Source organism: Rana temporaria, chromosome 1, assembly GCF_905171775.1.
Source record: "Rana temporaria chromosome 1, aRanTem1.1, whole genome shotgun sequence".
Classification (NCBI taxonomy): Eukaryota; Metazoa; Chordata; class Amphibia; order Anura; family Ranidae; genus Rana; species Rana temporaria.
The window spans coordinates 59,712,295-59,739,602 of NC_053489.1; the positions used below are offsets into that span (position 1 = coordinate 59,712,295).

Sequence of the window (27,308 nt, forward strand, 5' to 3'; positions counted from 1 at the left end):
TCTCATTAGGATAATGTCATTTCTTCACAGGTTTTTTCCAGGTACGAAAAACACAGGCAGCTTATTCTGGAGGAGCTTTTCACCTCACTTGCCAGACTGCCGACAAGTAAAAGAAGCCTGCGGAATTTTAGGTATTCAATTTCATCTTCAGAAACCAGTCACCTGCTTCATTTCATGTTTGTGCCACATTTTAGATTATACACATTTAAGTTCACATTTTTCAAAGTGTTTTCAGCCACTGGTAATGTGCAGTGCTTTGAACAAGTACTCATACCTCCTTTAAATTTTCCACAATTTGTCATGTCGCAACCAAAAAACGTAGATTTATTTTATTTGAATTTTATGTGATAGACCAACACAAAGTGTCACATAATTGTGAAGTTGAAGGTAAATGATAAATATTTAAAAAAAAATATATACTGATATCTGAAAATTGTGGCATGCATTTGTATTCAGCCCACCCCCACCCGAGTCAATACTTTGTAGAACTACCTTTTTCTGCAATTACAGCTGCAAGTCTTTTTGGGGACGTCTCTACCAGCTTTGCACATCCAGAGAGGGACATTTTTACCCATTCTTCTTTGCAAAATAGGATTGGATGGAGAGCGTCTGTAAACAGCAATTTTCAAGTCTTGCCAGAGATTCTCAATTGAATTTCGGTCTGGACTTTGACTTGACCATTCTAAAGCCTCGTACACACGATCGGACTTCAAACAAATTTTCCTTGGATTTTTATCCGAAGGGAGTTTGCCGGGCACACCCATAGAATACACACGGCAAGACTTTTCTGCAAACTTTCCTAAACCTTTCCCAACATCACATGGTTTTTCTGCTCTTTACCGCCACCCATTGGTCAACTTCTGCTATTGTTGGTTGATTTTAACATTGGTTCTGGGCATGCGTATTTGTACTTTGTACAAAAGTCCGATGGCTTGCTGTACACACGGTCGGACTAGGCACCATCGGACTTTTGTTGCCGAAAAGTTTGTTCGTTTGCAGAGCGAACTTTTGTCCGATGAAAACCGAAAAAGTAAAATTTTGGGGAAAACTTGCTAATTTTGTAGTTTGTTGGGAAAAAGTCAGACCGTGTGTACGGACCTTTACACATGAATATTATTTGATCTAAACCATTCCATTGTAGTTCTGGCTGTACGTTTGTCCTGCTCTGCCCCACTCGCCAGTCTTTTGCAGACTGTTTTTTTCTGGGATTGCCCTGTATTTGGCTCCATCCAGCTTCCCATTAACTTCCCTGTCCCTGCTGAAGAAAAGCATTCCCACAACAGAATGTTTCCACCACCACGTTTCACGGTGGGGATAGGGTGTTCGTTTTCCGCCACACATGGCATTTTGCTTTTAGGCCCAAAAGTTTTATATTTTGGTTCCATCAGAGTACCTTCTTCCACATATTTGCTGTGTCCCCCACATGGCTTCTCGCAAACAAGACTTCTTATGGCTTTCTTTCAACAATGGCTTTTTTCTTGCCACTCTTCCATAAAGGGCAGATTTGTGGAGTGAACGACTAATAGTTGTCCTGTGGACAGATTTTCTTACCTGAGCTGTGGATCTCTGCAGCTCCTCCAGAGTTACCATGGACCTCTTGGCTGCCCGGGCCGGCCCTGTTCAGTTTAGGTGGACGGCCATGTCTTGGTAGGTTTGTAGTTGTGCTATACTCTTTCCATTTTCGAATGATGTTTGAACAGAGCTCTGAGATGTTCAAAGCTTGGGATATTTTTTTGGGCAGGAGAAGCCACGTTTTTAGACTGCTGCTATCCGAGTGTATAGTGTGCTACCGTGTTTTACTAGACCTGGTGGATGTTTTACATGCACACAAGACATAGGAGTCTGCAAGTTACTTTTTATTAAAGCGCAAGTTGTATTACGATACAGAGAGCACTTGGATTTATTTTTTTGTCCTAATATTTGCCATCTGGATGACTTGGATTGTTTGATCTGCTGAGACGGTTTCCATCTGCTTACACCCACCTTTTCCCCAGGATAGAGGGGAAAATGTGATATTTGACCTGACTGTGGACACAGGTCAATATTTTGAGGTGAGCGCAGCAACCTTTTTTTGCTGGTGGTGGGTTCTTTACACTTAGAATCGGTGTCGTCGCATTTCTGGATTGAACACTGGATCTGAACACTGTTGCGTCTTTCCTTGGATGTGGACTTTTATTCATTATGTGATATGATATATATATATATTTATCAATATATTTTTTTTTATAATTTAACCCTGCTTTAAACTTCTCCAACTTTATCCCAGACCTGTCTGGTGTGTTTTTTGGCCTTCATGATGCTGTTTGTTTAGTAAGGTTCCCTTACACCTCCTGAGGGCTTCACGGAACAGCTGTTTTTTTACTGAGATTAAATTACACACAGGTGAACTCTGTTTACTAATTAGGTGACTTCTGAAGGAAATTGGCTTCAGCTAGATTTTAGTGAGGCATATCAGAGTAAAGGGGACTGAATGCAAATGCACGTCACACTTTTCACATATTTATTTGTAAAAATATTTTAAAACCATTTATCATTTTGCTTCCACTTCACAATTATGTAGCTGCTTTGTGTGTCTAGCACATAAAATACCAGTAAAATACATTTAAATTTGTGGCTGTAACATGACAAAATGTGGACAATTTCAAGTGGTATGAATATTTTTTCAAGAAACAAATGGGTGGTCGGAGGGTGTATTCTTATACATACCAAGCCGCATCCGGCAATATAATGAAAACAAGAAACCCCTTTAAGCATACTTTTAAGGCATAGGTATCTATTCATTCTCTAGTACACTTTTTGTATAAAGTATAACAGATGTATTTATTAAATATAGCATTTAAAAAGACATGTTTATAACAAAACAGTATATGGAATGTATACAGATCTGAATAAGACACCAGTAGTCAAGCAGATAGCTGAGTGTGATCCTTCAACCAACGCGTTTCAGTGTTGATTCTTTCAGGGGCGTTTATTAGGAAACACAAGTGTACATATAAGCTGTAATGGTGTCAAGGAAAACCAAGCTGGCTGCCAGGACGCTGCACTCCTGTGATTCTAGATCTATTGTACAATCGCATGGTCTCTAGAAACACTTCAATCCTGATTCTTGGATCACTGGATGGTTCAGGTTGCCTCTTCTACTTTTGTGTCCTCAGTGTTTCTATCTGCCCTTCCTCCTTGAGGGTTGGGGAGGGTTTATTTGCTGCCATTTGCTTGCTCTGGCTAATATACAGAGGGCATATACCTCTGAGAGACCATAGAGATTACTTTGTGCGATATAGCTTATCCTTTGTTACTTTGTTTTAAAGAAAAATTGATGAAATGTTCATCTTTATCCTTGACACTATTACAGTTTATATGTACACTTGTGTTTCCTAATAAACATGAGGAAAGAATCAAAACTGAAATGCATCGGATGAAGGATCACTCTCAGCTATCTGCTTTACTGGTGTATTTTTATTCAGATCTGTATACATTCCATATACTGTTTTGTTATAAACATGTCTTTTTGAATGCTATATTTAATATATACATCTGTTATACTTTATACATTCTTTAGTACACTTTTTGTATAGATACCTATGCCTTAAAAGTCCGCTTAAAGGGGTACATTTTCTTGAATATTTTTCTCTTCTGTTCATGGACGGACACAGCAGCAATTGACCTTGGGGTATTATCTTCCCTTTTAGGAGATTGACTAGGCAGAAAAACAACATGTTAAGTGTTAAAAACTCCACACAGCACCGTACCTCCCAGGGGGCGGTTCCCCTGGGTACGTCCCCCATTCTCTGTTCTGCAGCCTCAGTTTTTTTCTGCCTAGCAAGGAGATGACATGGCTCCTCTGGGCCCATGCGCTCTGGAGATTTGTTTTTTTTTGTGATTTTTCTTGCTTTTTTTAAAAAAATTTCCTGCATTTTTGGATCCTGAGATCTACAATCAACTGCCGACTGGGTGACAGGCTGGATCCTCGATCCTTGTAGACCCCCCCATGTTCAGCCATTGGGGGTCTACATGGCCTTTAGCTACGCGCTGGGCCGTCCACGGCATCCCCCGTTGCTCCAGGGGTGGCCGGTGAGCTATATGCTCTAGGGCACACATATGACCGGGCTCTATGTCTTTGTCACAGTGTGCCGGGCCGACAGCCATGCCGTAACTGCGCGGACGTTGGTTCTGGATGCCTCCAGCCGCTGGTCACAGGACGGGTAAGTAGCAGTCCCCTCGCTTAGGCAGGGTGGTGCGGCTGGGGGCTTTAAAAAGATGCCTCTGACACAGAATCGGCCCTGCTACTGCTTCCGGCCCTGGTTCCGTGGTGTCGTAGGATGCAGGCCTAGTCCACACGGACAGTGAGGATGACTGCTTCGGGGTCAGCGCATTATAGGGTGCTAGTGGGAGCTCTTATCACTGCAGTGCGGGATACTCAAAAACGTGAGGATTCGGCGGAGACATCAGATGTCGGTCCCTTTTGGGTTCCGTAAGCCGGCCCGCACTGCGAAAGTGTTTCCTTGTGTTCCTTATCCGGAAACATTTTTGTACAAGGAATGGGATCGGCCGCAAAAAGTTTTTTCTGTTCCGAAATGCTTTGCTGTCCGTTATCCTTTTGAGGAGGACTTCCTAAAGAAGTGGACCTCTCCTCCGTCAGTGGACCCCCCTGTGTCCAGGCTGAACAAGGCGACCACATTGCCTGTGGAAGGGGCTCCCGCTTTTAAGGACCCTGCACATAGGAGAGCTGAGGCTGTGGCCCGCTCCATGTTCACAGTGGTGGGGTCGGTAGTAAGATCGGTCTTGGCTGGGGCTCTAGTGTCACAGACACTTACTGAACAGGCAAAGTTGTTGCTTCAGGAGTTGGAGGCGCATAATGCCCCTGAGGACTGTGTGGCGCTGGCCGACCAGTTAGTGCAGGGCCTAAAATTTGTCTGTGAGTCGGCCCTGGATACGCTTTCCTTGCTTTCCAGGGTCTCGGCCTACGCGGTAGTGATGCGCCGCCTTGTCTGGCTGAAGTGTTGGTCTGCGAACCAGTCTTCTAAAAAGGCCTTGGTGGATTTACCCTTTAAGGGTGAACGGCTTTTTGGGGCGTCTCTGGGTGACATAAAAGATGCCACGGGAGGTAAGAGCACTCTGCTCCCACAATCTGGTAAAGGCAAGGAACCTCGCCATAGGCAGAGATCCTCCTTTACCGCTCCCAAGCGTTTTTTTCGTCCGCCCGGTGCGGCAGGTAAACGTTTCCAAGGCGCCCGCTGAAGGGCAGAAGCACCCCTGGTTCCACAAGCTCAACAAGCCTGCTTCCGCATGAAGGTCTGCCCCCAGCCCGTCTCTCGGGTGGGGGGGCCGGCTTCGCGAATTCGCGGCTCAGTGGAGGTCTCTTCTTTCCGACCGCTGGGTTTGCAAAGTAGTTTCCTCGGGGTACAAGAGAGTTTCTCTCGTCTGCCAAACAGATTTCTCTTTCGTTCATAGACTGACACAGCCTTCATTGACCTTAGGGTTATGCTTCTTCCTACCAGGAGATTTAGGCAGAATTCTACAGCACTTAAGGTGTTAACTTTCCTTCATGCTGCTCCTCCCAGGGGGCGTGGCTCCCCCAGGCATAACCCACACCCTGCTTTAGCAGCCTCAGTTTGTTTTCTGCCTAACGACAGGAGGTCAAGGCTATCTCTGGAGTTCCTGGACTCTGGAGTTTTTTTCTGGCGATTTTTCTCGCTTTTTTTATTATTTTGTTCCTGCATTTTTGAATCCTGCGATTCTTCTATCAACAGCCGACTGGGTGACAGGCTGGGTCCTCGACCCTTGTAGTCCCCCCATGTTCGGCCTTCGAGCGTGTGCCGGCCCTCAGCTCAGCTTTGGGACGTCCACGACAGGCCCCATTGCTCCAGGGGCGGCCGGGGAACTTTGGTTCTAGGGCACACATATGACCGGTCTCTATGGCTTTGTCACAGTGTGTCTGGCCGACAGCCATGCCGTTTACGGACGTTGGTTCTGTCTGGGATACCTCCAGCCGGGTAGTCGCAGGACAGGTAAGTAGTGGCCCCTTACTCAGGTAAGTGGTCTGGCTGGTGGTTTCCCTGGGGAGGTCGACTGAGGGTCCGCCCTGCTTTCCTCTCTCCCCTTCCTCTCCCTCCTTCCCCTGACTGGGTAGTGGCTGTGAAGGGGGGCCTCCTGGGTTTTCTTTGTTACCACCGGGGCCCGTGTGTTGTTAGGGGGACTGTGTTGTTACTCTGGGGGGTGCTGCTGTGTGCTGCTGTGTTCTATGAGGTAATTTTTACCTCAGACAGCGGCCGTCTTGGAAATCTCCTTGGTAACGCTGTGATTCTTTTCTGAGGTAACAGACAAAGCAGTCAGTGCTGCTGTGTTCTATGAGGTAATTTTTACCTCAGACAGCGGCCGTCTTGGAAATCTCCTTGGTAACGCTGTGATTCTTTTCTGAGGTAACAAAGCAGTCAGTGCTGCTGTGTTCTATGAGGTAATTTTTACCTCAGACAGCGGCCGTCTTGGAAATCTCCTTGGTAACGATGTGATTCTTCCCTGAGATGACTCGGCACAGCCTCTGGTCAGTTTTAGTGCTGTTACAGTTTTAGTGCTGTGAATCTTCCATGAGGTGAAGACACATCACAGTCAGCACATCAGAGCACACCTGAGGTTTTTCAGCTCCCTCTGCAGCTGGGTGGGGTGGTGAATACCGGGGGCCCCCCATGCTCTGCAATAGCAGCAAGGAGGTGACCAGTGGGGTTTTTTTGTCCTGCCTTGCAGGGTGGGTGACTCAGCGCTGACACTATGGAACTCAAGCTATGCCTGAGTTAACCCTTACCGCCCCTCCCCCTGCCACATCTGTTATGTTGGCTGTCCTGGGTTTCTTGCCAGGTTTGAAGCAGCTAGTGCCCGGATGGGGGGTAAAAAAGCGCCCCCTCCCTGAAGCCTGCTTCTGGGGATGACACAGAATCGCTGTTTTTTTCTGGTTCTGTTATGTCAGAGGCTGCTGGTTTTAACCCTTATGGATAGTGAGGATGACTCTGCTGCAGTCAGTTGCTGGCAAGAATTTGTTGGAGCTCTTGTTTCTGCGGTGCGTGAGGCTCTAAAAATTGAGGATGTGGCGGAGACACCTCCGTGTCAGTACCAGCAGACTACCACGCATCGCTGAAGTGTTTCCTTGTGTTCCTTATTTGGACTATATGTTATACAAGGAATGGGATGCACCGCAAAAAGTTTGTCAAAAAACTTTGCAACCCGTTACCCCCTTGAGGGGGGCTTTAAAAAAAAAAAAAAAAAAAAAAAGTAGGTCTCTCCTCCGCCAGTGGACCCCCCTGTGTCCAGACTGCGCAAGGCCACCACATTGCCTGTGGAAGGGGCTCCTGCATTTCAGGATCCCGCTGATAGGAGAGTGGAGGCCGTGGCCCGCTCCCTATTCACGGTGGTGGGTTCGGCGGTGAGGCCGGCTCTGGCCGGGGCCCTGGCAGGCCCCGACTAAAAGGGCGAAGCTCCTGCTGCAGGAGCTGGAAGAAGGACCTCTAAGGTGGCCTTGGTGATCACCGTTAAGGGTGAACGGTCCTTTTGGGTCTTCCCTGACTGGCATCATTGAGGATGCCACAGGTGGTAAGTGCATGCTGTTCCCACGGTTTGGGAAGGGCTAGGGACCTTGCCCTGTGTAAGGACCCTCCTTGCCTACCTCCGAGCGTTTTTTCGCTCGCCCTGTGCGGTGGGGGTAGGTCTACATGGTGCTTGAATCCCCGCTGCGGGGTAGCAGCGCACCGGATACCGCATGCCTAACAAGTCTGCGGACATACCTGCTTCCGCCTGAAGGTCTGCTCCCGCCCGTGTCTCGGGTGGGAGACTGGCTTCGCATTGCGAAGTGTTTTCCTTGGGGTACAAGATTGAGTTTCTCTCTTGTCTGCCAAACAGGTTTTTTCCCTCCGGCTTCTGGCCTCCTCCGGTTCGCCGGTTGACTCCGTCAGGGGCTGTCCAGGATCTTCTGGTCAGGGGAGTGAGTGTGCCAGTTCCCTCGTTGGAACGGTCTCGGGGTTTTACTCCATTCTGTTTGTGTCCCCATGGAGGATGGGGCCCGGTCGATCCTGGGCCTCAAGTCCCTCGTTTTGTTTTTGTCAGGTTTTTCTGGCATCCTTGGATGTCATGAACGTGTACCTGCATATCCTCAAACCACCAGAGATTCTGTGCTTTGCGGTCGGGGGGGACCATTTTCAATGGTGTCCTTCCCATTCGGCGGGTTTTCGCCAAGGTGCTCGTACCGATACTGGCCCGGCTGTGACAGCGGGGGTTTGTTATCATGGGATGTCTGGACGACATTCTCCTACGAGCTTCTTCGAGCTCTGCATTGGTGGAGCCGTGTCTATCACGTGTCAGGCTCTCCGAGTGTTCGGCTGGTTTCTGGATTGTCCTGAAATCAGGGTTGATTCCGTCTCAGGGATACCTGAGACTGGTCCTGGATTCCTCCGGGGCGGGAGTGTTTTTCTCCTAGCGGAAAAACTTCAGACTCTGCTATCTGCTGTGCAGCAGTTGCCGACCCAGAAGCGGTCATCTCTGCGATTCTGCAGGAAGGTTCTGGGTCAGTTGGTAGCCTCTTTCGAGGCGGTTCCGTATGCCCAATTCCACGCCAGGGTACTACGGAGGGAACTGCTGTCACGATGGGACTAGCTTCCGTCATCTCTGGATTACCAGATTCAGTTGAGTCATCTGATCATGTCTCCCCTGGTATGGTGGCTGGCGTTTCCGGTGCTTCGGGCCGGAAAGTCATTTTTCTGCAGGCCACTGGACAGTGGTCACGACGGATGCCAGCCTCTCCGGTTGGGGCACCCAGTCAGCCCAGGGGCACTGGACTCAGGTGGAGTCCTGCCTACTGATCAACGTTCTGGAGCTCCGAGCAATCAAGCTTTGCCTTACCAGGTGGTCCCTGGATCTACAGGGCCGACCGGTCAGGATCCTGTCCGATAACACCACGTCCGTGGCGTAGGTTGATCATCAGGGAGGCACACGGAGTTCTGTTGCAGCGACGGGGGTCGCGCGCATCCTTTCGGTGGGCCGAAGGGTCCGTTCCGGCTCTATCGGCCGGGTACATTCCGGGAATACGGAATTGGCTAGCCGACTACCTAAGTCGCACTGCACTGGGCCAAGGAGAGTGGTCTCTCCACCCGCAGGTGTTTCGGGGTCTGTGCCGAAAGTGGGGCACTCCGGACGTGGACCTTCTAGCGTCCCGTCTCTATATCGGTAGGTGCCACGGTTCGTGGCCAGGTTTAAGGACCCGTGGGCGGACGCGTCAGGCGCGTTGGTGGCTCCTTGGGGTCGCTGTCGCCTACTTTACACCTTCCCTCCTCGGAAGCTTCTTCCTCGCCTGCTGCGCAGAGTAGAAGCTGTAGGGATTCTATCGGTCCTGATTGCCCCAGATTGGCCGCGTCGCTTCTGGTACGCGGACCAGGTGCGTCTGCTGGCAGACGCCCCCTAGCGTCTTCCCCTGGGAATTGATTTTCTGTTACAGGGTCCAATCTTCCACCCTGTTTCACAGCCACCGGCCTTAGCGGCGTGGCTGTTGAGAGCCGGGGGCTTAAGGACCGAGGCCTATTGGGCTCGGTGGTCTCTACCGTGCTGCCTGCACCGAGGTCTACCTCACGTAGGTTTTTTCCTCATGCATGGAAGGCCTACTTCTCTGTGTGTGGGGAGATGAACTGGCACTCTCGTACATGCGTTGTGTACAGGATTCTGCTGTCTTTGCAGCAGGGAGTGGTTCAGGCTCTCGCCTTACGTACGGTTAGGAGCCAGATTTCTGCTCTGGCTGTTTTTTACTTGCAGCGACCCTTGGCATAGCACTCCTGGGTGTGTGCGTTGGGTCAGGGGGTCTGGCAGGTGGCCCCTCCGGTGCGCCCTCCATTACCCCCATGGGACTTGAATTTAGTCCTTTCAGTGCTTCGGGATGCTCCCTTTGAGGACATTCGGGAGGTTTTTTGTTTTATTGTCACAAAAGGTGATTTTATTTCTGGTAGCAATTACCTCGATCAGACGGGTGTCTCTGTTCTGGTGGCCTTGTCTTGCAAGGCTCCCTGCTTGGTCATCCGTAAGGACGAGGTGGTGCTGCGGCCGCAGCAGTTTTTTCTCCCTAAGGTCGTTTCGGCTTTTCACTTGGATGTGGACATTGTTCTTCCATCCTTATGTCCTCAGCCGAAGAACCCGAAGGAGGCCACTTTACATTCTTTGGATGTGGTTCGGGCCCTTCGAGTTTACTTGTCGGCGACAGCTCCGTTCCGGATGTCGGACTCGCTGTTCGTGTCTGTGTCCGGTCCCAGTAAGGGCCTGGCAGTTTCGTCGGCCACCATTTCCAGGTGGATCCGACGGATTGTGCTTCAGGCCTACGCCCTGAAGGGGCGGGCGCATTCGACCAGGGCGATCGGGGCCTCTTGGGCTTCCGACACCAAGCCTCTGTGTTACTGGTGTGTAAGGCTGCGACCTGGTCGTCGGTCCACGCTTTTTCAAAGTTTTATATGAGTGGATGTGAGTGCATCTTCGGATGCCTCCATTGGCCGCAGGGTGTTACAGGCGGCAGTTTAAGGTTGGAGTTCCTCCGTTGAGTAACTCCGGTTTTTGTTTGGGGTGTAACCTGTTTTTGCTGTGTTATTTTTCCCACCCCTCGAATTTTTTTGACACTGCTTGGGGACGTCCCTAAGGTCAATGAAGGCTGTGTCCGTCTATGAACGAAAGAGAAAAAAGGATTTTTGTACTCACCGTAAAATCCATTTCTCTGAGTTCATAGACGGACACAGCACCCACCCCTCCTTTGTTTGTACTGCTTGTTACGAACTGAGGCTGCTAAAGCAGGGTGTGGGTTATGCCTGGGGGAGCCACGCCCCCTGGGAGGAGCAGCATGAAGGAAAGTTTTTAACACCTTAAGTGCTGTAGAATTCTGCCTAAATCTCCTGGTAGGAAGAAGCATAACCCTAAGGTCAATGAAGGCTGTGTCCGTCTATGAACTCAGAGAAATGGATTTTACGGTGAGTACAAAAATCCTTTTTTTTTTCCTTCCAACCTCCAGCTTTCTCCGGGTCGTCGGGAGGCCCTGTTTGGGGCTGTTCAAGATCTGCTTGTCAAGGGGGTTATCGTGCCCGTCCCTTTACTGGAACGGTTCCAGGGGTTTTACTACCAATCTGTTTGTAGTCCCCAAGAAGGAAGGGGTCCGTCCAATCCTGGATCTCAACTGTTTTGTCAAAGTACAAAAGTTCAGGATGGAGTTGGTTCGCTCTGTAGTGGCGGCACTCCATCAGGGGGATTTTCTGGCGTCCTTGGATATCAAGGACGTGTACTTGCATATACCCATATGCGCAAAGCACCAGTGATTTCTGCGCTTTGCGGTCGGGGAGGACCACTTTAAATTTGTGGCCCTCCCTTTTCGGCCTGGCTTGGGCGCCAAGGGTTTTCACCAAGGTGCTCGCTCCGATTCTGGCCCTGCTGAGGCAACGCGGGACCGCTGATGTAGGATACCTGGACGACCTTCTGAGAGATTCTTCAAGCTCAGAATTAGAGGTGGATGTGTATCACCTGCCAGACCCTCCGGGAATTTGGTTGGCTGCTAAGTGTCCCGAAGTCAGTGTTGGTACCGTCTCAGCGTCTGGAATACCTGGGGTTGATCCTGAATTCCTCGGAGGCGGGAGTTTTCCTTCCCACGGAGAAATTACAGACACTGCAATCTGCAGTGAAACGGTTGGCGGCCCAGAAGTGGTAGTCTCTTCGCTTTTGCATGCGAGTTCTGGGTCTGATGGTGGCCTCCTTCGAGGCGGTTCCGTATGCTCAATTGCGCACTCGAATGTTACAGAGAGAAATTCTGTTGCGTTGGGACAAGCTCCCTTCGTCTCTGGATTACCAAGTCCGGGTGAGCCGCCTGGTCAGGTGCTCCCTAGTGTGGTGGCTGACATCTCCGGTACTTCGGGCCGGGAAATCATTCCTGCCGTACCATTGGACGGTGGTCACAACGGATGCCAGTCTCTCTCCGGCTACTGGGTGTCTGGGGTATTCAGTCAGCCTAGGGGCGCTGGACTCGGGAAGAGTCCCGTCTGCCGATCAATGTCCTGGAGCTCCGGGCGATCAGGCTGTGCCTCTCCAAGTGGTCTCTGAGACTGCAGGGCCACCCGGTCAGGATCCAGTCAGACAACGCCACGGCTGTGGCGTATGTCAATCATCAAGGGGGCACACGGAGCTCGGCTGCAACGGCGGAAGTCGCTCACATCCTCCGGTGGGCCGAAAAGAACGGCTTATTCGGCTGTGTACATTCCTTGGGTCGCCAAACACTAGACCAAGGAGAATGGTCACTTCATCCAGATGTGTTTCACTCTGTGTCTGAAATGGGGCACTGCAGACATGGATCTTCTGGCGTCCAGTCTCAATTGGAAGGAGTCACGGTTCATGGCCAGGTGAAGAGACCTGTGGGCGGACGTGTCAGACGCGTTGGTGGCTCCGTGGGGTCACTATCGCCTAATCTATGCCTTCCCTCCTATGAAGCTTCTTCCTCGTCTGCTGCGCAGAGTGAGAGCCGAGGGGATACCAACAATCCTAATCGCTCCGGATTGGCCTCGCCGCCCCTGGTACGTGGATCTGGTGGCAGACGTTCCTTAGCGCCTGCCTCTGCGAGAGAATCTTCTGTGTCAGGGTCCTATCTTTCATCCTGCTTTACAGTTGTTGGCTTTAACGGCTATTGAAAGCCAGGTGCGGAAGGATCGAGGCCTGTCGGACTTGGTGATCTCTACCATGCTGCGGGCGCGGAAGTCTACTTCATGGAAGATTTACCATCGTACGTGGAAGGCTTACATCTCTGTGTGAGGAGATGAATTGGCACCCCTGTACATACGTGATGTCCCGGATTCTGCTGTTCTTACATCGTGGAGTGGATCAGGCTCTCGCCTTAAGTACGATTAAGGGTCAGATTTCGGCCTTGGCTGTTTTCTTTCAGTGACCCTTGGCGGCGAACTCTCTGGCGCGTACGTTTGTACAGGGGGTTCCTGTGCATCCTCCACTGCCTCCATGGGACTTGAATTTAGTCCTCTCGGTGCTTCAACAGTCTCCGTTTGAGGACATTGGGGAAATCCCTTTATTGACTCTTTCCCAGAAGGCGGTTTTTCTGGTGGCAATTACATTACATTCCTTCCTAAGGTTGTTTCGGCCTTTCACATTAATGAGGACATTGTTCTTCCATCTTTGTGTCCTCGGCCGGCGAATCCAAAAGAGGCCACGTTGCATTCCTTGGACGTGGTTCGAGCCCTATTGGTGTACCTGTCTGCTACGGCTCAGTTTCGGAGGTCGGATTCACTGTTCGTGTCGGTGACTGGTCCAAAGAAGGGTCTGGCGGTCGTGTCGGCCACCATTTCTAGGTGGATCAGGCAGGTCGTGCTTCAGGTCTATGTCCTAAAGGGGCGGGCGCTCCACTTCCCGGTTACAGCGCATTCGACCAGGGCGATTGGTGTCTCTTGGGCTTTCCGCCATCAAGCGTCTGTTTTACAGGTGTGTAAGGCAGCAGCGACCTGGTAGTCAGTCCACACCTTCTCAAAGTTTTACAAGGTGGATGTGAGTGCATCTTCAGATGCCTCCTTTGGCCGCAAGGTTTTTCAGGCGGTTGTTTAAGGTTGAAGTTCCTCCGTTGAGGAACTCTGGTTTGTTTGGGGTGAAGTTGGTTTGCTGTGTTTTCCCACGCCTCAATTTTTGACACTGTTTGGGGACGTCCCTAAGGTCAATTGCTGCTGTGTTCGTCCATGAACGGAAGAGAAAATTGCTTTTTTGTACTCACCGTAAAAAATCCATTTCTCTGAGTACATGGACGGACACAGCACCCACCCCTACTTTGTTTGTACTGCTTGTTTACGAACTGAGGCTACAGAACAGAGAATGGGGGATGTACCCGGGGGAACTGCCCCCTGTGAGGTACTGTGTGGAGTGTTTAACACTTAAAGCGGTTAAAAACCCGCATATACAATTTTTTTTTTTTTAACACCTGCAAGGCAAAAGCCATAATGAGCTAGTATGCACCGCATATTGGCTCATTATGAAATACTTACCGCGAAACGAGGAGAAGAGAACTTACCTGATCCACGCTGAGCGAGATGTCATCTTGACTCAGCGTGTCTTCCGGGTATCAACGCCCCAGCGCTGTGATTGGCTGAAGCGGCAATGATGTCACTCCCGCGCATGCACGTGGGAGATTTCATTCCGGCAAGGGCCGGCGGCGGCCGGCCCTTCAGTAGAGGATCCCCCCTGCACATTCGCTATATATATATATATATATATATATATATATATATATATATATATATATATATATATATATATATATATATATATATATATATATATATATATATATATATATATATATAAACATCCCACATAAATCGGCCAACATATTACAACATATGTATGAATGGTAAAGCAAAGAAATGTGTTTCTGCACGAAGCAACCAATCACTTGTTACTATGTATGACTAGGAAATTGAAGAAATTATAATGCACAAAAGTTTTTTTATGCAATACTACTCCATTAAAGGGGTTGCCACACCCTTAAACTGTGGAACTAAAGTCTAAAAAGAAGAAAAACTTTGACTAGACAGGCTCTTTATTGCAGAAGAGACCTGCAATGTCTTTTTGAAAGGAAATATAACCTATCTGCCCATAGTCTTCTGCAGAATATATGCTAAGTTTTCACATGCACTGCGCAGTGTAAATTCCAGCACAGTGCCTGTATGCCGGAATGACTTGTATGACATAACTTATCACTAACCAATAAAGATGTCGACAGACCACCACCTCACAGGTGACGCTGTTGAAGCAGAGGTAAGTATTTTGGACTTTGGTCAGATTTTTTTCAAGTGGAACTAAACGATTGTGTTACAGCTAAGGCTTTTATTCCGTTTTGAAGCTGCAGTTGCCCAGAACTCAGAATCGGTGCAGTTACAGCATTTGGAGCCCAGCTCTTCAGCATCATGCGCAGTAACATTCCCTGGGTCCTGCACTCCCTCTGGGTTATGGGCAAGGGAAGCCATGGCTGTAACGGGTCCCAGTTATGCCAGCAGGTTCCACTTCAGTTGGAAGTATCGTCTGGCATTATATTCCCCTAAATTCCTTTTAAAAAAACATTTTCCATGTACTGTTGTAAACATTTGTTGTATGCTGGTTACTTACAATTAACACTGTTGACAACCAGGTTAAACAGCAGTGACGATGACGGAGAAGCCATGTACATTCAGATGGTGACAGCGCTGGTCTTGCAGTTAATACAGTGTGTGGTCCACTTACCATCGGATAGAGATCATGGAGAGGAAGAGTCCAATAAAAAGGTACGATTTTCCAACTTGCACTTCCGATCTATGTAGTTTAAAAAAAAGGTATACCATGGTGTAAATAATTCTTGTGTCCCCTTTCTTTTCAGGTTGACCAGGATGTTTTTATCACCAACTCGTATGAAACAGCCATGAGGACTGCTCAGAACTTTTTGTCCATTTTCCTCAAAAAGTTGGTAGACCTATTTATTTGATTACATTAATTTTTCCTGCACATCAATTATTTGGCTTTTGTTCTACTAACATTGCTTGTTCTTAGGTGTGGGAGCAAGCAAGCAGAGGAGGATTACAGGCCGCTGTTTGAGAACTTTGTCCAGGACCTTCTGTCTACTGTGAACAAACCTGAATGGCCAGCAGCTGAGCTCTTGCTTAGCTTGTTGGGAAGATTGTTGGTAGGAATCTTTATTAATCTTAAATTTATTATTTGGTAATAAGTGGTAGACCGATCTAAAACTGGTAGCTTGTTGGGGCCTGTATGAGAATGAGCTCCATGCTGTATGTTCTAGGTTACCCGGTGACAGGTCTGCAGTTACAGAGCTCACCACTGCCATCTGCTGGTAGTACTGGTGTTTTGTTAATTGTTATTGCTTATATAGGGTTTTCTTTACAGTCTCATTTAAGAAAGTCCCATGTGGTCACTTTGTCTCCTTTTTTTTATTATTGGAAAAAGCCAACTTTATTTGGGTAAAGGTAATTTTACAAAGTAGTTGCTTATGTGGAATAATAAAACCGTACATTATAAGTAATTTTGTGAGATTCTTTGTACATACATGTTAGGGCACAGGTTTATGAGGGTATAGACATCCAGTATATAAGCAACTTCATGACATTCAGCTACCAATACATTTCTGATTAAGATTTTCATGGTTAACGCCTTCACAGGACAGTCACTTTCTACTTTCATCTAAGTATGCCTGTCTGCTGGGCTTGGATTATTTTAGGCACATGTTTCTCCATCCTCTAACCATCTATCCCACACCTTTTGAGTACTTATGCGCGCACTTTCTATGGGCATAGACACATTTTTTAAATGGTAGTGCATCATTAACGCCCCACTTCCATTGGAGTGAGGCTGAGCCTGCATCCATACCTTGGCTATGCCCTTACGGGCCATAAACAGAGTTTCATTTAGAAATGTAGCTTGGTATTTGTCAATGTCTACGTCTGGCAGAAGTCCCAGAAGACATCGTTTGGGGTCTAATACCACTGGGGAACCCATATTGTCATGTAAAAACTGGACAATCTGCGTCCAGTATGTCTGAATGTTTGGGCAGCTCCATATGAGATGGAAGAACGTTCCAGGTGCTGCGTGGCACAAATGGCATGTCGGGTCATAAGTATGGAGGAATTTTGCCTTTTTTTAGGGGAGTCAGGTAGGCTTTGTGTACAATGTATATTTGTCAGTCTGTCAGATAACTTGGGGGACGTCAGTCTGGTCCCTTCCAATATTTCATCCCAGTCTTCCTCCTCTGTAGGGCTTTTTCCCATTCCATTTTTGCCTTTTGTGCAATGGCAATTGAACTATGGTTTCGGATCTTTAGATACAGGATCTATATGAGTTTAGAGGGTTCCTCTCCCATTATTGAATCCAGAACTGAGAACCTGACTACTTCCATGTTTGGTAATTGTGTTTTCAATGCTTGGCACAGTTGTAGATACTTGAAGGCGATTTGGTTAGGGAGTGTATATTCTTAAGTACTTGAAACTGCTTCATTCTGGAGTTGGATAACACCTGATGGAGGTATATTATGCCATGTGTAGCCAATACTGTTAAGTCTGAGGATTCTAACTCGGGTAGGTGTTTGTTGAACCATAGTGGGGTGTGGGTGTGAATTTTCCCAGTGTTTTTTTTTTTTTTCAACGTGATCTCCCATATTCTTTGATGATGGAGTAGCATTCCCATATTATACCTTGTGTTTTGTTTAGTGAGTAGTTTCCCTATGAAGATAGCTTGGAGTGGGGTAAACGCTGCCTGACCCGGTTTATTATATATTAGGGACCTATAGCGTTGCATTACCACTTTGTTAAAGTGGTATATGTGGGAGAGTTGAGCTGCCAAGTAATAATCCTGTAAATCAGGAAGGGACACACCTCCCATATCCACAGGGCTCTTTAGAACATGCCAGGCCAGTTTATGTCTGCCATGTCCCCATACAAATGAGTTTAGAATGGCTTACATTTGTTTAAAGACTTTTAAAGGGATATAGAGAGGAGCATGCCAAACCATATTGTGGGTAACAAAATCATTTTTATTATATTTATACTTCTCATCACCCCTTGTGGCAGTCTGGACAATGTCTGGGTTTTGGACATTATTAAGTCAAATAAGGGTGTGACATTCATGTGTGAGTGTGGTCCCTTTGTCTCCTTTTTAGTTGTTCTATAACACCTTTCATGTGTTTCATTTTTGTTTCTTTTTTAGGTTCATCAGTTCAGCAACAAGTCAACAGAGATGGCTCTTCGCGTGGCTTCGTTGGATTACTTGGGTACTGTGGCAGCACGACTCAGGAAGGATGCAGTTACCAGCAAAATGGACCAAGGTTTAATAGACAGAATCCTCAAACAGGTACAGAAAGAATGGACATCACTGCCAGTTACTTTTCCTTACTGTACCTTACATCTTTAACATGATATTTCATTAATAAATGCAGATGTCACGTCATTCTACCTGAGTGAAACCATCCAGTTCCATACAAAGACTGATTATAGTACAGCCATGGCCAACATTTTTGAGAATGACACAAATATACATTTTCACAAAGTCTGCTGCCCCAGTTTTTATGATGCCAATTTGCATATTCTCCAGAATGTTATGAGGAGTGATCAGATGAATTCCAATTAATTGCAAAGTCCCTCTTTGCCATGAAAATTAACTTAATCACATAAAAAGCATTACCACTGCATTTGTATAGAAGGCTTCAGGGTGCCCCAAGAAAGTCCAGCAAGTGCCAGGACTGTCTCCTACAGTTGCTTCAGCTGTGGAATCCGGGCACCACCAGTGCAGAGCTTGCTCAGAAAGGGCCAATTCTCTCCAGGGAAAACACCAGGGATAGATTGATATTCTGAAAAAGGTACAGGGAATGGACTGGGGTTAAGTAATTTTCCTTAAAGTACCTTTTCCGATTGTTTGGGGCATCCAGAAAAAAACATGTCCTGATAAGAAAAGGTTAGCGCTACAATCAGTCCTGTGTCATGCCAACAGTAAAGCATCCTGAGACCATTCATGTGTGAGGGTTGCTTCTCAGCCAAGGGAGTGGGCTCACTCACAACTTTTGCCTAAGAACACAGCTATGAATAAAGAATGGTACAAAAACATCTCCCGTGAGTAACTTCTTCCAACCATCCAAGGGCAGTTTGGTGACGTACAATGCCTTTTCCAGCATGATGGAGCACCCTGCCATAAGGCAAAAGTGATAACAACAAAACATTGAAATGTTGGGTCCATGGTCAGGAAACTCCCCACACCTTAATCCCATTAAGAACTTGTGTTCAGTTCTCAAGAGGCGGGTGAAGAAAAAAATACCTAGAAATTCTGACAAACTCCCATCATTGATTATGCTAGAATGGGCTGCCATCAGTCAGGATGTGCCCAGAGGTTGATTAACCGCATACCAGGGCGAATTGCAGAGGTCTTGAGAAAGAAGGGTTAACACTGGAAATATTGACTCTCCTTGTCAAAATATTTTATTGTGAAGTACAAGAAGAAATATACAAATAACAGAGTAAATATAATACTATCAGGTGAAAGAAGCTCAATTACACTTATTCTGTAACATATTGGTGTAAGCTAAAGAAAAAAAATAATTGTACAACATCAGGTTAGGTGTTATGTTGTCACTGATGAATTTAAATATTGACTCTTTCCATAAACTTAATTTAATTGTCAATAAAAGCCTTTGACATGTATGAAATGCTTGTAATTATGCTTCAATATACCATAGTAACATCTGACAAAAAAAAAATCTAAAAATACTGAAGCAGCAGACTCTGTGAAAATTAATATTTGTGTCATTCTCAAAACTTTTGACTTTAGCTGTATTACTAATCTATATATATGTAGTTTGAGTGATGATACAAACTGCTGGCTCTTTTGGGTATTGCTGGCTGGTTCTTGATCCCTCATACCTGCCATTAGTGTGAAAGGAGCGGCGCTGGAGGAAGCGTGCAGCTGCACTAGAGAGTAGAGCCGGTGCCTCTGTATCGCGATGGGAATGGTCACAGGCAGAGCACATTTGGTATCGCCCGCAATCTGGGCTTGCCGACCCACCATCCCAGAGCAGGATGCCGTGGGCCAGCGTTTGGGCACCCATAGTGAACAGAATGCCCCACAGAAATGTAATTTCCTGCTTGTGTGATTGGCTTACTTGGTTTCCCAGAAGTCTGCACTAAGATGCAAGTCATATTTTGGGCACCATCTGCAACAAAAATGTATATTCTGGTGAGACTCCCAAAGGGAAATCATGTCAAAATGGGTGCAGAACCTACCAGTTTTCTCATTAGAACCCTTCAAGTGCAGCAGTAATTATAAAGTCACTCCCGTTCTCATCCACTTTGCACATGGACAAATAAACGGGTATTTCTTCAGAATGACAAAGGTAGGAATCTGCAAAAAAGTTTGGCAATATCCCTGCAATGGCCACCCAGAGGGGAATATTTTTTTCCTCAACAAAAGTGGAGCAAATCTTATAATGAATACATGGCTGATATGTGGGCACATAAACCTTGAGGTTTTGTTTTGAAGCAAATGTTCACTGCCGCCTTAATAGAGAATTATGGCTAAAGCTTTTTAGGCCCTACTTCTCCTGTGGATCATAGGAGTGTAGTTTGTTCTGCACTCCTATAACCCATTTCCAGCTGATGGTCAAAGCCTGCTGTCTGTTGTCATCACACTGCTGTCAGTTTCTCCTTCCAGATGCCTGGACCAGCAGCTAGCTCAGCCTCTCAGTGAGCTGCTGGGAGACTCAGCCAGCTGCTCCCGCCCTCTGCACAGCTTTTACAATGTTAGCACTGTGAAAAAGATCTAGGAAACCATTTATCCTTGGTCTAGGGTATGGCTTAACTGAATTTAGAAAATGTCATTCAGCTGGTTAGAGTCCATTTCCTTCTGATAAGCTCCCTTCCATGTTACCCACAGTGCCATGGCCATGCAAAGCGCTGCCTCTCCAAAATATTCTTGGGAGAGAAGTGTAAGATTTCTCATTCCTAATCCATGTCAATAAGATTTCCATTATCTGTATAATTGAGTTTTTGAAGATATTGTTCCATTAAATATGTTGTGTCCCTTGTTATTTTCTACAGGCTCCTGAAGGAGATGATGAGATCCAACAGCTCCAAAAGGCTCTACTAGATTATCTAGAGGAGAACACAGAGACCGATCCAGCACTAGTGGTGAGTTTCACGTTGTGTTCAGACATTAATAGGGATATCTCTGGCCCATAAAGAAGTTTTGAGGTAAGTTTGAGGAGCTCCAGGCTCCTTCAGAAAGAAATTAAGTTAGCAGCTACAAATACTGTAGCTGCTGACTTTAATTTAAGGACACTTACCTGTCCATTGATCCCATGATGCACCCCAAGCTGATTCTTTAATCCGCTTCTGGCACAGGCGCCGGCATCTGTAGTAAGGGAAGCGGGAAGTGAAGCCTTGCGGCTTTACAGCCTGTTTTCTACGGCGCAAGTCACGCTGTGCTTAATTGTTTTGCTGTCTTCTGGGACCTGTATGTGACCCAGAAGGCAGGGGGGTTTTTAGAGTAGCTCTGAAAATATACCCAGAAGTGGGAGCGGGTACCTGTCAAAACCAGGTACCCGCTCCCCCCAAAAAAGTGCTAAATGTGGCAGTGAAGGGTGCAAACAAGCGGCGCTTCCCCTTTCGGGTGTAGCTCTGCTTTAAACCTACATCTTATTATTTATATCCTTCTGTCTCCTCCAGTTTTCGCGGAAGTTTTATATAGCACAGTGGTTTCGTGACACTACAATGGAGACGGAGAAAGCCATGAAATCTCAGAAGGATGAAGACTCCGATGGAGCACATCATGCAAAAGAGGTTGAAACCACCGGAGAGATATTGCAACGAGCGGAAAAAAGAAAAAAGTTCCTCCGTAGCATCATTAGAACAGCACCATCACAGTTTAGCACTTTGAAGTAAGAACTAAATAGTAGTTGGCTTTTACTGCATTCTTTTTACTTCAGCACTGTAACACCACACTAATTTCTGTCTTGCAGGTCAAGTGACATAGTTGACTATGATGATGCTTGTTTGATTGTGCGCTATTTGGCCTCTATGAGGCCGTTTGCCCAGAGCTTTGATATTTATTTGACCCAGGTAAATATAAGAAATCCTTCTCTAATAATTTGGTTATTCGTTTGCTGATCTTGGGAACACCTATTGTTTGCACGCAGAAACTTCAGTTTATTGTCAAAGCATATTTTTTATTTTTTACATGAGAAGCTTTTAAAAACTCTAAAGGGACCAATTATTATGTATTATCCCTTTTTAATAGTAGTTAGTTTTCAGTCTAGGACCTGGCTCCATGGAGAATATTGTCAGCGCTCATTGCCTCCACTTCATGGCTTACAGCACTCCGCACACAAGTGGTCTTTAACGTATTCCACATGCATATGATTGTGACATGGAGAAGGTTATAGCAATTGCCCAAACTTTTATGTGGTCTTCAACGTCTAGCTATGCTGAAGTATTCCTTGGCTTTACCCGATCGTGAAGGTGTTATTGGAGATTCATTGACGAGCATATTGAAGTAACATTGGTCTTTTCATTCACTATGGAAGCTCAAGCTATTCATAATAGTTTTTCCTTTTGATTTGGTATAAAACCAGAAGCTCTGAGTCTTTGTGATCATTTAAATTCTTTATTTCTTAGGGATTACATACAAAGTGAATTAAAAGCTTAAAAAAAAAGTTTGGTGTCTTTGCTTTAGCAAATAACGTTTATATGATTTTTTTTTTTTTTTTTTCAGATTCTGCGGGTACTTGGGGAGAATGCAATTGCAGTCCGTACGAAAGCCATGAAGTGTTTGTCTGAAGTGGTAGCTGTAGATCCAAGCATTCTTGCCAGGGTAAGTTCTGCATCTTGTAGCTGTGCAAAGCCATGCCCGCTCATTGAATTCTGTAAATAACATACATTTTTACCTCCACAGCTGGATATGCAGAGAGGTGTGCACGGGAGGCTGATGGACAACTCGACCAGTGTGCGAGAAGCAGCTGTGGAGTTACTTGGAAAGTTTGTACTCTGTAGACCCCAGCTTGCTGAGCAGTATTATGAGATGCTCGTTGAGAGGATTCTGGTGAGTGATAATATCTTGTTTGTAGAAATTGTTCATTTCTCTGCTGTGCTGTTTTTAAATCTTTTTTTCATACATCATGGGACACAGAGTCAGTCTAATATTCATTACCTGCTGGGATATACTTCATCATCAGGTGAACGACACTGGTATCTCAAAGATCTAGTGGAAGTGCCCCTCCCATACAGGGAGCACATCATGTTTTTTTACCAGTGTCTAAGGTGAATGGCACAGTTTTTTGGAGCTCTCAGAGCTCCAGGTCTCTATTCCCACAAACGGTTCTTGAAATGAATCAAGGGATTGACCGATCATATCAATTTGAACACAGGCTCTTTATGCCTAAAGAAATGGTACCCGAACCTCTCAATCCTGAAAGGTTTTGCCTGTAAGCTGCCTCTGGGCACTGGACTCTGCGGAATGAAAATCCTGAACACTACAGCGCCAAGGCATTTCCTGCAGTGTGCTATACAGGTCCAAGGGAGTGGACCCTAAACATGAATGGGTACCCAGTCCTTGAAGGTCCTGTGTGACTGGAACCCACTGTGAAGGGTAAAGATTGGGCCCTTAGTTTCTAAGTGGCCCTGCGCTTGGATGGGTAAGTGAAACCCCTTTATTATTATTTTTGTGGGGTGTCCCAATAATTGTAACAATCAGTCAAGCAGCAGCATTGGGAACAATGTTACATGTTCCACTTTAAAAACCGAGTGGAACATGTAACATGTTTCCAAAGGTGAACTTATCTTTTAACGGTTAGTGTACATGGGCATAAACGTTAGTTGGTGAAGCATTTTAACAGGCATGGAAATTAATGTGTGCTTGGATCTTATAAAACATTGTACACTCATATTGCTATCAAGTGTCTATATGCACAAACTTTTAAGCATGATTTTTTTGAGTGTTTTTTGGTTCCAAATCGTTTCAATTTTAGATACATTTATGACTGCATTTCATAAAATTTAACAGCTCCTGTTTTCTTCTATCTTACAGGACACTGGTATTAGTGTAAGAAAGAGGGTAATAAAGATCTTGCGGGATATCTGTTTGGAACAACCAACGTTTCCAAAAATCACAGAGATGTGTGTAAAGATGATCCGCAGAGTCAACGATGAAGAGGGCATTAAGGTAAGACTGATGAAAGTGCCCCCCATCCTGTCTGGCCATAAACACCTTGCTGTACACAGTGTGTTGCTTGCCATAATCATCACCTGCTAAGCGCTGCTGCGCTCCTTTGTTTCTTCCACAAACCCCTGTGTCACTACTGGTTCCTTAGAGACATAGGAGGCCAGTGGATGCAACCAAAGTGCAGTGGGGTATGCAAGCATCTGACACTCGTGGAAGTGTCAAAGATCGTTCAGCACAAGTTATTTCTTTTTTTTATTGCCGCTTTCAGTGGGACAGTTAAGTTAGGTTTGCTTTTCAGGCGTCTACTTTTTACCGCTTTTAAAAATAGCGACAGGGTTGCTTTAACGTTATTGCCTCATATTACATTACTCGTCCTTCTTATCTAACTTTCAGAAACTAGTAAATGAAACATTCCAGAAACTCTGGTTCTCTCCAACCCCTCAAAATGATAAAGTAGCAATGACCAGAAAGGTCCTCAACATAACAGATGTGGTGAGCTTTTTAAAAAACAAAAATATTGTGCATTTCCTCGTAAAAGTATGTACTTTAGGTTTGATGGTGTGATCTCTTATGCAGGTTGCAGCTTGCAAAGACACTGGCTATGATTGGTTTGAACAGCTTCTTCAAAATGTAAGTATAAACTACGTTGGTTTGTTATAAATGTTCAACATCACCTGCCTCTGCACTAAATCATTAATGGACCATCTTGTGTTTTTCAGCTTTTAAAATTGGAGGAGGATGCCTCATACAAACCGGTGAAAAAAGCCTGTACACAGCTGGTTGACAATTTGGTAGAACACATACTAAAGTATGAGGAATCCATGGCAGGTACAAAGATGTTTTGTTGCTTTTCTTTCAGCTTTGTGTTACAGAATTGTGCCCAACAGAAGAATTAACTTGTTTCTCTTGTTGCAGAGACTGACAACAAGGGTGTGAACTCGGGTCTGTTAGTTGCTTGTATTACCACTCTGTTCTTATTCAGCAAAATCAGGCCCCAGCTGATGGTAAAACACGCCATGACCATGCAGCCATACCTTACCACCAAGTGTAGTGTAAGTAATTTGCATTGTATTCATTTAAAATTTGTACTTCATAGTAATTAACACTGGGAGCTTTTGTGAGCATGGATATCTTTATGGCTAAACTTTTATAATTCCTTTTTTTTTGTGGAATATTGAGCATGTCATGATTTGTGACTGGTCAGACTGGCTTTCATAATAAATAAATAGTTGACAGCTATTGCCTTAAACCAGTTACCTGTGGGGTTGTCGTTGACAGAAGTAATTTGTTTTAGTGTTCTCTTTTAGCCCCCGTTCACACTAGTGCGGCTTTAAAAAAAAAAGCCTAAAAATCGAAAACTAATGTAGCCACCACCTCTAATGATTGGTAAACTGCAATATAATACATTTTTGGTTTAATACCGCTGTAATTGTGGAAGCCAAGGCAAAATGTATTTGTCTATAATCCTTTCTACTTATCAATGTATTTAACCTCAGTAGTATTGCTCTGCAGGCTTCTGATAATCAGATATGTAAGGGACTGTCTATAAAAATTGGCTTTCTGGAATGTCTCAACATTCCTGCTAGTGTAATGAATAATGCCTGTAATGTTTGTCATACGTGTCTAATAGTTTCTCCTAAAGTCCTATCATTCGACAATGAAAATTAACATTCCCCAACAGAAAGGGAAAAAAAAAATATCTCAACACGAACATTTGACCAGCAGCGGAAAATGGTATGAGGGAGACCTTAAAGCATTGTGCACAGTCCATGGATTATACTGTGGGAGCTGCCTGCATCCCAACAACCAATGATTCCCCTCCATCTGACTCATTTGGCGTCAGCTGGGCAGGGTCCTGTGTCATGGAGCCCCCTTATTGTTAGGAGGCCCTTGTCCACGTCAACATGGGGACATTGTGCTTTGGCAGCCCCTCCACCCATGACAAGGTACCCCCCATGTTGAGGAATGGTATGGCTCAGGAAGACCCTGGCCCCTCGGTCACTCAGACTGCATGCTCGCTCGTATTGATTTTTGTAGCACCTCACACTTTATTTTTTTGTGTGTTTTGTTTCCCCCTTAATACCAGACTTGAATGGTCTTGTATGGAATTTGCGGGCACCCAATGCCCGCAAGAAATGGGTACTGTATAAAGTACCCATACCTGGAATTATTTAATTCTCATTGTCGAATGTTATTAGAACTGTTTATTTTTCTCTCAGAATTGAATATTATAGGAAGTTTTTGCTACCCTGACATGAATGTTGAGACCTGCTCAAAGCAACTCTTTTTTTTTTTTTTTGTACAATTAAGCCCCCTAATTCTGAATCGGGGTAATGGCTCCATGTGCTGTAGTTGTGGTGCCACAATAAAATGACATCGGTTGCGGTACCATCATTGCTTAGAGGGCACACAGGAAGTGAAGTTCAGTAACATCAGTGCTACTTTGCACCTTCCAGAGTTTCGTTAAACATTGGTGCATTAGAAGACATAGCCATATGGTCTGTGGTAGGTGGAGTCCCAGTCTGGCACTGGTTGTAAAATGTTCCTAAAAGTTCCCTTTGAACAAACTTCTTAGTTTTGATTCCCCCAGGCAATAACAACATGTACTTTGTTGAAATAAATGTTCTTCTACTGACAGTACTTCAATTTTCTTCCTTAGAATCAGAATGATTTCATGGTAATATGCAATGTTGCAAAAATCTTGGAACTAGTTGTGCCATTGATGGAGCACCCAAGCGAGACCTTCCTTGCTACGATAGAAGAAGATCTAATGAAGCTCATCATCAAATATGGCATGACTGTAAGATACTTAACTGTTCTTTTTTTATTTTCCCTGTAAATGGATTGATTAGCAAACAATTTCCAACTGTTTAAAGCAAATCTAATGATTAATGAGAAGTTTAGTACAATCCTTCTGGAAAAACTAGATAGTCGGGATTTAAAATCCTGTCATTTCAAGTAACTTTGTAAGGTGGCTGCAGGTCATTAGATTATTCATATACTATCTTCAGAACTCCCAGGAATCCCTAAACTGTGAGTGCTCTTAATATTTGGTCTGTGACCTTTTTCTCCTTGCTTCTACCTAGAGTCTATTGAAATCGCCCAGTATGTTTGGCAGCCATTAGGAAGGCACTGGTACTTAGAGGAGTTGGGTAAAATATCGATTGTGGGAAGCTGTGGTTAGTTATTTGCATAATATAGTGTGCCTGGTTTTCAGGAATATCTGGGCTCTTCATGGATTGAGGCAGCATGCAAGCACCAGGAGAAACCAGCTAAAATGTGCTCAAAGGTTTACTTTAAAGGTTGAGTGTACAATTCAGCTCTTTATTCATACTTGTTGCTACAGCTTGTTTAAAAAAAAAAAGTCAGTTGCAAAGGAATCCCGTGTGTTTCCCGTGAAGTTTCAGGCATTGGGGGGGGCTTTGCCTGACAGCAGTGTACGCATCCTTCTCTTTCCACAACAGCTTCTCCAGACCATCAATAGAGTGGAGCTGAATACAGTGGGGGAAATTATTTGGTCCCCTGCTGATTTTGTAAGTTTTCCCATTTACAAAGAAACAAAGGGTCTAGAATTGTTATCACAGGTG

At 45.6% G+C, this 27,308-nt stretch overlaps 1 protein-coding gene across 4 annotated transcripts in view; it reads left to right on the forward strand.

The window, feature by feature from the left end:
* The window catches only part of NIPBL (NIPBL cohesin loading factor), a 203,689-nt gene that overhangs the window by 129,825 nt on the left and 46,556 nt on the right, over nucleotides 1-27,308 (forward strand). For all 4 annotated transcript variants that reach the window (XM_040338471.1, XM_040338459.1, XM_040338449.1 and 1 more), the window contains 16 exons: nucleotides 31-131; nucleotides 15,170-15,302; nucleotides 15,395-15,477; nucleotides 15,565-15,697; nucleotides 17,728-17,871; nucleotides 20,604-20,693; nucleotides 21,231-21,442; nucleotides 21,524-21,623; nucleotides 22,276-22,374; nucleotides 22,456-22,602; nucleotides 23,587-23,721; nucleotides 24,115-24,213; nucleotides 24,298-24,351; nucleotides 24,441-24,549; nucleotides 24,637-24,773; nucleotides 26,381-26,521. In XM_040338471.1, coding sequence (XP_040194405.1) covers nucleotides 31-131; nucleotides 15,170-15,302; nucleotides 15,395-15,477; nucleotides 15,565-15,697; nucleotides 17,728-17,871; nucleotides 20,604-20,693; nucleotides 21,231-21,442; nucleotides 21,524-21,623; nucleotides 22,276-22,374; nucleotides 22,456-22,602; nucleotides 23,587-23,721; nucleotides 24,115-24,213; nucleotides 24,298-24,351; nucleotides 24,441-24,549; nucleotides 24,637-24,773; nucleotides 26,381-26,521 — 1,917 coding nt within the window. The remainder of the gene's footprint in view (nucleotides 1-30; nucleotides 132-15,169; nucleotides 15,303-15,394; nucleotides 15,478-15,564; nucleotides 15,698-17,727; nucleotides 17,872-20,603; nucleotides 20,694-21,230; nucleotides 21,443-21,523; nucleotides 21,624-22,275; nucleotides 22,375-22,455; nucleotides 22,603-23,586; nucleotides 23,722-24,114; nucleotides 24,214-24,297; nucleotides 24,352-24,440; nucleotides 24,550-24,636; nucleotides 24,774-26,380; nucleotides 26,522-27,308) is intronic.